The 10,303-nt window shown below is 43.4% G+C and overlaps 2 protein-coding genes across 2 annotated transcripts; both read left to right on the forward strand.

The window, feature by feature from the left end:
- The first annotated feature begins 400 nt into the window (after positions 1–400).
- On the forward strand, positions 401–3,873 carry cdkn1a (cyclin dependent kinase inhibitor 1A). The gene is made up of 3 exons (XM_079578917.1): positions 401–470; positions 591–1,029; positions 2,684–3,873. Exons 1-3 carry the CDS (start codon positions 468–470, stop codon positions 2,737–2,739), a joined length of 498 nt encoding a protein of 165 aa, XP_079435043.1. The 5' UTR covers positions 401–467; the 3' UTR covers positions 2,740–3,873.
- A 383-nt stretch (positions 3,874–4,256) lies between these two features.
- Positions 4,257–9,911, forward strand: tmcc2 (transmembrane and coiled-coil domain family 2). Its single transcript, XM_079578275.1, has 5 exons — positions 4,257–4,614; positions 6,138–6,524; positions 7,296–7,906; positions 7,986–8,121; positions 8,837–9,911. Exons 1-5 carry the CDS (start codon positions 4,612–4,614, stop codon positions 9,134–9,136), a joined length of 1,437 nt encoding a protein of 478 aa, XP_079434401.1. The 5' UTR covers positions 4,257–4,611; the 3' UTR covers positions 9,137–9,911.
- Positions 9,912–10,303: the final 392 nt, after the last annotated feature.

The raw sequence follows: 10,303 nt of genomic DNA on the forward strand, positions 1-10,303 counted from the left end.
AAAAGTTTGGACACCCCTGGCCTAAGTGATACGATGAGGCTTTCTGACGATTTAGCTTAGTTTTTTAATGGACTGTTGCACTATTCTAAAAAAGAAAAGAAAAAAGTCAAGAAAATATTTTGACAGTAAACATTTTTTTTATTGTGATTGGACAGTTTTTTTAGGAGCTTTATGAAGCACGTTTCTCAATGACAAGTTTACCAATTATTTAACCGTCTTTCGGAAGATAAATTGCTAAAATACTCAACTTGACTTTGGATGGTGGTTCATTCACTGGTGTGATACTGCCCCCTAGTGGTATTTGTGCGGGCGTCAGGGGTGTCTTGCCCAGGCATGTACTCCTTCACACAGGAGGACTCATGAGTCACTGGCCAAGGGTATATAAACTCTTGGTCCTGGGCTGATGTATCTCTGCTCAGGGGTTATTGAAGGTAGTCACACAGGGCACTTTAAAAACGTGAAGTGCAATGGTAAGATTTGCACTTTTTGATTTCACAGCTAAATTGTGGCATGTGCGTTTTCTGTATTCTTCTTTTGTATGTTGAGTCATGTAGAAGCTTTGAGGAATAACCTTTTCGTCCTTTCTGCAGTGTAAAATCATGGCTGCTCACAAGCGAATCCTGTGCAAGCTGGGGAATGGTCCAACGCGGAGGAACCTCTTTGGACCTGTGGACCGGGCCCAGCTGCGGGCAGAGTACCAGGCTGCCATAAGCAAACACCTGGAGGAGGCCTCGGTGCGCTGGGGCTTTGACTTTGTTCAAGACAAGCCTCTGGGCCGCAGTGACTTCCAATGGGAGGGCATCCCAGGTGTCAAGGTGCCACTGTTGTACCGCTCCTGTGCACTGGGACAAGCGGAGGGGAAGAGCGCAGCAAAGGCAGTTCCCCACAAGAGAAGATGGGCGGCATCACCTCAAAGTAACAAGGAAAACAGCACTCCAGAGAGATGTCCGCAAGAAATGGAGAAGTTGGAAAAAACACCAGGGCGAGGAGAGTCCACAGGCAACAAGAGGAAACAATCAAACATTACAGGTACAATATTCATATTTAAGCAACATTTGAGTTGTTTGTTAGCTGGTACTCAAGTTACATACTTTAAGTGACTTCAAAATATTACTTAAAGTGATAGTCTGGAAGTCTAAATGTTTTACAAATTTTATAAAATGTGCAAAATCCACCGCCTGATTTAGCATGTTGTTGTAAAGTAAGTACAAATATACTTAAATTATTTTTAGGTAAGTCCCTCCTTCCCAGATTTCTTCAGCTAATCAGAGTCTCGTATCCTCCCGTGTTGACCAATGAGACAAGCTTTTCCTGTGAACCAGCCTGTCAGGTCCAATCAGGAGGGAGGGGGAGGAGCTTGATCGTTTACTTTGAAAATTCTGTTCCTGCTCTCCTCATTTTGCGGAGGGGAGGAGTTTACTTTCACATTTCACCCCATCTCTCCACACTTTGCAAACTTAGACTATCACTTTAAAGGAATAGGCCACCGTTTTTACATACTGTGATATGCTCTTACCTCACTTTAGACGTGTTAATATATCCCCGTCTGGTCTTTGTCCGTGCGCTCTGCCAGGCAAACGGAGCACATACGCAGCCTCTCCCACATGTCACATAGCTCCGAAAAAGCTCACGATAGAAGCTACCAAGCTCTTCCACGTGTTCCCTATTTAAATAAAGTTACGTGAAGTGTTTTCATGCGAAGTATACTATATATACTATATATTGTGAGGCGTAATGATACGAGGAGCAAAACGTCCGCGTAGTAACTCCGAAAGACTTCCCCCGCTCACTTCCGTCAATAACCTTTAGGAGTTACTGCGCGGACGTTTTACTCCTCGTATCATTACGCCTCACAATATAGTCCCCCTTTTTATTTGCTTATAAAATCGACACGTTACATTTCTGTGTAAATATACTTCGCATGAAAACACTTCACGTAACTTTATTTAAATAGGAAACACGTGGAAGAGCTTGGTAACTTCTATCGTGAGCTTTTTTGGAGCTATGTGACATGTGGGAGAGGCTGCGTATGTGCTCCGTTTGCCTGGCAGAGCGCACGGACAAAGACCAGACGGGGATATATTAACACGTCTAAAGTGAGGTAAGAACATATCACAGTATGTAAAAACGGTGGCCTATTCCTTTAAAGGGACTAGATGCAAGTTGGTCATTTTATACTCATTACTGCCACCTCCGGTCATATATGCAACTGCAGCTTCTATATTAAGCTTGTGCATGACGGCACTCCGGACCGAAGGGACAACTTTTTGAGGGACAGTGCAGGATTGTAGAGGCAGTTGTGGTGAACAGGTCTGAGCTCATTCTACACGTTAGGACAGGGGTGGAACATGTAGGGGGAGGAAAATACTTATCATTTTTAAACTCTGTATATCCCCTTTAAGTAAAAATTATAGGCAGCAATAATTACTCAAATAAGAATTCAAAGTCCAGCAATCCTTTTGATTCTGGTTAAGAGGCTGTTGTCACGTATCTTATATAATGGTTTCTTTAGCACGTATGACTGAAAAGTAAATGCTACTTACCAATTTTGACTCTTTCTTTTCTCTAATAATTTAATCCCCGCTGCTATAGATGTAATTAGCAATAACTATTCACGATCCACTTTATCCTATCAAATAAAGTGTCTAAATCATATGTTTTTTGTTTTCCTATTATCTTTCAGATTTCTATCAAGCAAAACGACGAGTTGTTGGAAAGCAGCGCAAATCTGGAGAGTGACGTTATTGTGCGGCTGAACGTGACGCTACCAAAGCTGAAAAATCGCACTACACTCAGGACCAACGTGAACTGTACAGACTTTACAGGAAGAAGCGCGGAGGCTGCGAGCTCACAGCAAATCATGTACAATGGAAGGGACCTCGGGCTACATTTAGCTGTCATTAGTATAAGGTTAATTAGGGTACTGTATTCTCTCTAAGCGGGGTCTTGTTTTCCCAGTGGTAAGAAGGGGACATTTGAGAGCACAGGATTAGCAGTAATCTCTCTGAATCAGTGGATTTATACTCGTCTGGATCAAGGGTAGGCGGTCGCGAGCTGACCGACATTTCCTACTGTGCGTTAATAAGCATTGACGATTGGATCATGGGCAACTTTACCACTTATAGAAAAAATATGAAACACCTTTACTGAACAAACTTGAAAGCAAAGTTGGGATCATTTTTGCTGATTTTTTATTTTACAAACCCTTGATTTTTTATATCTTTTATACAACAATGTTCAGTTTTATGTGCTCATTGGAAAGATTGAAATCTACTGTGCATTAATATGCTTTACTTTGATCTTGATCAACAGAAGTGCCACTGTGTAAACTATCTATTACGCCCCATCAACACCCTAGTCTAACCCAAACTGAATAGTATAATGTGGCCTCAGCTCAGCTTCTTTAAACACTAAAGTATCTAAAGCGTAGGTTTAGATAAGTATACTCTTTCACAGATTTGTATATAGATTTAAACAGCACAGTTAAGTAGCAGTATTGCAGCATTGCACATATATGATCAATAATTGGAGTACAAATGAAGTACTCCACAACATATACCAAGAGCCTTGATTAAAGCCATAACATTTGACAGTGTTGACAGAAAAACTGTTTTGTTTTTTACAATAAAGCAAAGTGCTTTATTAATTGTTAAGTAGTGTAATTAAGAAAGAATATCTCATCTGCCTCACAGTAAAAAGTATATATTTATCTATAATTGCATATTCTGGAGTGCAATCTTATCTGGGTGTTGAACTAGGAAACTTTCATTTCCTCCAGCTTTGTTTTGACTCTTTTCCCAGTGAAGAGAGAGAACAGCAGGAGTACCCCAACACAGACTTGCACTTCTGGTTATTGACACATTATGCACAGCACATGTTTTATTTTAGAAATTAAAGTTTATTTATTACTATATGTTTCTATAATTGTCGATTGTGGACAACTGTACCTGAATAAATTGTTACATAAAACATGTTTTGTTATTGTCTTGTATATCTCTAACATTAAGTTGGTTTAGGATCACTAAGGGTGTTTCAGCCATTGCAATAAACTTATGTCCAGTGGGTCAACAATTGGCCTGTTTATTTAGCTGCTGGATACAAGCGGATGTAGCCTAGAAATGAATCTGAAGCCAGGCTGTAGGAAAAGGTATTACTGGAGATGGGATGGAAGGCCCGTAGAGGCACTGCTCTCCTCTCCCTGACTCCCGGGGCACCTGTGCGCATGCGTCTGCGCTCTCCCATCCCCCGCCCGCTCTCCCCATCATCTGTCCCTCGGCTCCCGCATCCGTAACAGAGCAGGGCACATAGCGGCTGCACCGAGAGAGCGAGAGAGAGAGAAAGGGAGGGGGGAGGGACAGGGGAGCGAAGGTAAGGCTAAGATATAGATCCATTAGCGGAGGAAAGTGAGGCTGCAGTTATCAATGCCATTAACAATGGAGCTTTAGGACTCTTGACAGTTGATACTTGGGAGCCAAAAAAACCCCGACTCAGGCTGGAGAGAGTTGAGGAGGGGCGCCTCAGTTTTCAGGGGAGGCGGGAGGAGGAGGAGGAGGAGGATGGGCCCCGAGCACAGACTTGCAATGGCACTTCAAATGTTGGATTGAAAGCAGTATGGTAACGTTTCTAATTTGATTTATCGCTGTGCTGCTTGTGTCTCATCCTCGTGCGTCCTCGTCCATCCCCATATGTCACAGTCCGTCGTAAATGTGCTCCAACGGGGCAGACCCTTGCGCTTCCCATGCTTGGTTCAGACATCTGCCATCTCCATCTTCAAATGTGTCACACGCTTCTCCCCCCCACTGACCACCGTCCACTGGTTCATAAACACACCCTTTATTGTCGAGTTTTCAACGCCGCCGTGCTGCTGCGTCGCTGCCCGTGTTGTGTTATGGAGCATATCCACTGGTACACCGTGCACCCGCGCCTCCTGAGTCTACAGATGGCACACGCGCATCATGTTCTGGAAATTCCTCAGAAACAGCGACTGCAGTCATTTGTATTCCCCACAAACCCGCCTTATGTGCAACACAAATACATAATGAAAATAAATGCGCGTCCTATCAGGGGGTGCGCGTGGTGCCTGATGCCCCCTCGTGTTTTCGGGCTCCGATTTCACTGTTTTGACGTCAATCTGAACGGTCGTTATCGCACCATCTGCCGACACCGCGTAAGGGGCCCCCGGGTGCGAGGGAATCCCTGCGTGGATCAATGATAAGGCCCGGGTCAGAGGTTTCATTCTTTGAAAGGGATTACACCGGTGTCATGTTGTCTTTGCAAGAGATAGGGTCAGTCAGACAGATCTAGGGCTGGGACCAGATTGATGGGAGTACACGCTGTAATAGACAAGCGTCATCATCTCCACAGCGCTCTTCATGCACGCGTTTCGGTGTCAGCGCGCGCAGACTGGATCTTTTATCACCATAAGAGTCGCATTGTTGTCATAGAGTCAAAATGGGAGATCCTGGAGTCGTGACCTTGATTTGTGTGTCTGTAAACAAACTCCTTTATGCAGGCTACTCTCAATCCGGTTCAAAACAAGAGCAAAATATCATAACTTATGTTGACACAGGCTTCATTTCAACCCAATTGTCTCATCAGTGCTGTTTATTTTCTTCCGTGGTCATTCTCTTATGGTCAGGGGGTTATAGTTTCAAGAAATGTGCGTCTAAAATGACATTCATTACACTGGAAAAAAAATGAAATCTTATCTGAGACAAAAATGACTTAAAAGTGCTTGAAATAAGACTTTTAATGCTGCTTTTGATACGGTTGTGACAAGTCTTGAAACCAGATTGCCAATGGAACTAGACAGATTTTTCTTGTCTTTGACCATTTCGTCTCATTTCAGGTTTTTTTTTGTCTTATTTTAAGCGTTCAAGTTCATTTGTCTTCTTTTGAGCAAATTAATGCTTGTTCCATTGGCGATCTTATTTCAAGATGAGTCGAAACCTAGTCAAAATCAGCATCAAAAGTCTTATTTCAAGTAGAAATCAAGCTATTTTTATAAGATAAGATGGCATTTTTTTCCAGTGTACACGTGCATTATCAGAATTTAATTTCAAACAGATTGATTTGATTATATTGGCCGCTGTGTTGCTTGTTCTCACACATCGTCTCGTCTCGCCCCCCTTCTGCAGCTGGACAAGAGTGAGGTGTCCACCCTAGGCCTACCCTCCGCCCCGAGTCATGGAGGCTCTGACACCAACATCAGCACAGAAGGAGCAGCAGCAGCCGCACCTGGAGCCAGCGGGGGCGAACCTTCAGGAGAACCCCATCGAACCCGGGCCGCTCTCGAGCACCTCCAGCAGAAGATCCTCAAAGTCACAGAGCAAATCCGAGTGGAGCAGGAGGCCCGAGATGACAACGTGGCGGAGTATCTAAAACTAGCCCACAACGCCGACAAGCAGCAGGCGTCCCGGATCAAGCAAGTGTTTGAGAAGAAGAATCAGAAGTCTGCACAAACTATTGCACAACTGCACAAGAAGCTAGAGCACTATCACAAGAAGCTCAAAGAAATCGAACAGGTACGTGATGGTAACAAAACAATTTAAAAAGCCTCTGGCATCATATTGTGGCCGGAATTGTATTGTATTTTGCATTTTGTTTGTCAAATGCCATAGTTTTGTCCTAGTTTATGGTTGATATATCTGTAATAGCTTGGTAATCCACATGTCTATATTATTGTGTGTGGGTTATTTCGAAAAACAGGGAGTTACAGCAAATTCAACAACCGAGACAAACTAAACTACTGCATGAAGGTCTGAAACAAGAGTAATCAGTGTAAGAGGGTGCAGGAGATCCAAGCCCATAGCCAATTAATATAATATTACAATATACATTTTAACAGTGATAATGCCTTACACTGTACTTGTAAAGCGGCTTTCAAGATACCCAACTCTCTTTACATTGCATCACTTCTCTCGGTGATAAACTTCTTTTGTAGCCTCTGTTGCCCTGGGATAAACCAGCAGAAATGTGAAGTGTCTTGTCCAAGGACAGAATGACAGAATACACTGCTAACCGTTGGATCTGTGGCCAAAGGTTCGCACCAATGAGCCACTGTCGGCCCCCATTTTTGGTACCTGGAAGTACTACACAATCTCTCGTCATGATACTAACCCGCCCTGACATTGCTGAGCTTCAGAATCCCTGATCTATGACACAAACTAGAATAATTACGTTTTTTGTTGTATTTTTGTGACTGTGACCTGTTCTCATTCATGTTGTTTCCTGAAGCTGACCACTGTCCTGCCATTAGTCCCTCACTATGCCGTATGGGTCTCCTATCTCCACAGAATGGACCAGCCCGGCAGCCCAAAGATGTGCTTCGGGACATGCAACAGGGATTGAAAGACGTCAGGGCCAATGTTCGCGCTGGAATAAGTGGCTTTGGCGGTGGAGTCGTCGAAGGGGTCAAAGGAGGCGTCACCGCGCTCACTCACACCGCTGTCGTGTCCAAGCCGAGAGAGTTTGCCAGTCTGATCAGGAACAAATTTGGCAGTGCTGATAATATCGCTCACCTCAAAGACACACTCGAGGACGGGGTCGGGGGTCAGTCCGACGACACCCCCACACCTCGAGCCCTAAGTGGGAGTGCTACATTAGTGTCCAGTCCTAAATACGGCAGTGACGACGAGTGCTCCAGTGCCACCTCTGGGTCGGCTGCAGGTAGTAACTCTGGTGGGGCAGGAGGCGGTCTTTTAGGACCAGCCATGGGGAGCCCGAGACTGGACGGGCACCATCACCATCACCACCATATGCACAGTTCCTGGGAGTCACTGCTTGAGGGGCTGCAGGAAATCAAGGCGGGCCAGGCGCACATGGAGGACGCCATTGAAGACATGAAAGGACAACTGCAGAGCGACTACTCATACATGACACAGTGCCTGCAAGAAGAGAGATACAGGTAACTAACTACATGCACAAATAAGCGGTATTGTTCACAACTTTACAGTACTTAGAGACCGATGATTGTTTGTTTTCAGGTATGAAAGACTGGAAGAACAGCTCAATGACCTAACAGAGCTGCACCAGAATGAGATGACCAATCTCAAACAGGAACTGGCCAGCATGGAGGAGAAAGTCGCCTACCAGTCATATGAGAGAGCCAGAGACATTCAGGTAAACTTGCAAAATGCCGAGAACATAGGCCTACCCCATGCCACACAGTGACTATAGTTACTGGGACAAGGTCCAGTACCTGCAACGCCCAGAACCTCTCAAAGCACCTCAAAAAATGTATCAATAATTCAATGTCAAAAATCAATATTAAAATTAGGACAAAACTGGCCCTAAAGATTGAAATGCATTACTAAAGCATGAATTTGTGTGGGACATGATGATCTAAAACGAATCATGATATGACCCCAGTGACAGTCTGCTGTTTTGGTCATATTGTGATTTATACGTTTTTCTATATATTTTAGCTCTGTGCACAAATACAGGTCTCCATTAGCCAAACGTGGACTTTCAGATGCAGCTGATTGCTTTTGCCACCCATGATGATATAGTCTTTATCTCTGATTAAAATGAATCAAGTTTAAAATTGCAGACGACTTTAAGTAGCACACATGTACCAAAGAACCAGTGTTCTAGTAGATTTAAATATATACAATACTGTGCATTTGAAGGATTAGGCTTTATTGTATTCAGTAGTTGCAGCTCTGTTCAGAGGTTTTACTGATTGTTGCTTATTCAACCATGCCTAAATATGTATTTTTAATTCACATGAGTTCACAAACACAGAAGTAACTGACATTGCATCTAGAAAAATAGACAGCATTTCTGTATGAGGTATTGCACTTATAAAAAAAACACCTGTGTTGTGTCCATGCAGGAGGCAGTGGAGTCCTGTCTGACCCGCATCACAAAACTGGAGCTGCAGCAACAGCAGCAGCAGGTGGTGCAGTTGGAAGGGGTAGAAAATGCCAACGCCCGAGCACTCCTCGGGAAACTCATCAACGTAATACTGGCTCTGATGGCCGTGCTCCTGGTCTTTGTATCCACTTTAGCCAACTTCATCACTCCCCTGATGAAGACGCGCGCCCGCGTGGGTGCCACAGTGCTGCTCACACTGCTGCTGTTTGTCTTGTGGAAGCACTGGGACTTTGTGGAGATCTGGTTGCTGCCGAGCTGAGTTCCCCCACGCCAGTTTATTACAGGACCCACTTCACTGTCTTTAGCTGAGTCCAAGGATATCACTATCAGGGACAAACCAAGGCACTTGTGGACAGAAACCTTAACAATAACACTCACCTGCCATCACTAATCATGTCTGATGCTGGCTTCACAGACTAGTACCACTGAAACAGACTGAGCGCTGACCATCTTTGCAGTTACCTCATGTCAAAGCTTCATAATGTATTCGAGGTAAAGGCTTTTCATGAATGTTATCTACTCATGCATGTCCAAATATGTGCATTTAAATGCATCTATAAGGCATGAGTTAATCATTTAATGGCTGACACTACTTTCAGACACTGCCATTTGTCAGAATTACAGTTCAGATGTGTTGAGTGTTATTACACCTTATCTAGTGTTTAAGTTTAGACGCAGTGCTTTGTCTTTTGTTTCGTCAAAAGAACCGTTTTTCCACAACAGCTCATTGTTGTTTGTTCATAGGTAGAAAATCAGCTTCTATTCACTGTCAATTCAATTAGCATGTTGTATTTATATACAGTTTTCAAAAACATTGCTGTTTTATTAATGTAAAAAAATAAAATATTTCCTATATTAGATGCTAATGGACTACCCTTCCTTATGGCCTAAATCAGGGGTGCCCAAAGTGCAGCCTGGGGGCCAAATACGACCCTCAGAATTATTTTGGGTGGGCTTCAGGTTTTCATGCTGAATCAGCACATCACCAGAGATGGTCCTTAATATTTAAATATTTAATTCTAACATTCTATTTTACAGCAAGTTCTACTTCTATCGTCCATCGCTCAACAAGATCTTAGGTAAATAGAATGCAACAAGATTTAACACTACAACATAAAAGTTTATTTAAGCCTGTAAGCATCAATAAAGATGTGAGGCTTCGTAAACATCGGCCAAATATACTCAGTTGAAGATTTCACTGCACTGACCACCGACCTGCGGCCCATCACTCCAGGCATGCTTCATTATGCCTTCCATGAAAATAGTTTAGACACCCCTGGTTTAAAATGTTATCCATCAAGAAATCACATCACAAAACTCTAGTACCTCAATCAGTAAAGTATCAAAAATGGCATAACCCATACCACATGGGAATAGCAGTGTTATTTTAGAGGATGAACTAGATTAATTCCCTTCATTGTCTCTT

Source organism: Gobius niger (assembly GCF_951799975.1).
Source record: "Gobius niger genome assembly, chromosome: 20".
NCBI lineage: Eukaryota > Metazoa > Chordata > Actinopteri > Gobiiformes > Gobiidae > Gobius > Gobius niger.

Excerpts from the sequence above, each read along its gene's own strand:
- cdkn1a (XM_079578917.1), top strand. Across the intron at positions 1,030-2,683 it reads GAAACAATCAAACATTACAG|ATTTCTATCAAGCAAAACGA; the intron begins GTACAATATTCA and ends ATTATCTTTCAG.
- tmcc2 (XM_079578275.1), top strand. Across the intron at positions 7,907-7,985 it reads CTGCAAGAAGAGAGATACAG|GTATGAAAGACTGGAAGAAC; the intron begins GTAACTAACTAC and ends GTTTGTTTTCAG. Across the intron at positions 8,122-8,836 it reads AGAGAGCCAGAGACATTCAG|GAGGCAGTGGAGTCCTGTCT; the intron begins GTAAACTTGCAA and ends GTGTCCATGCAG.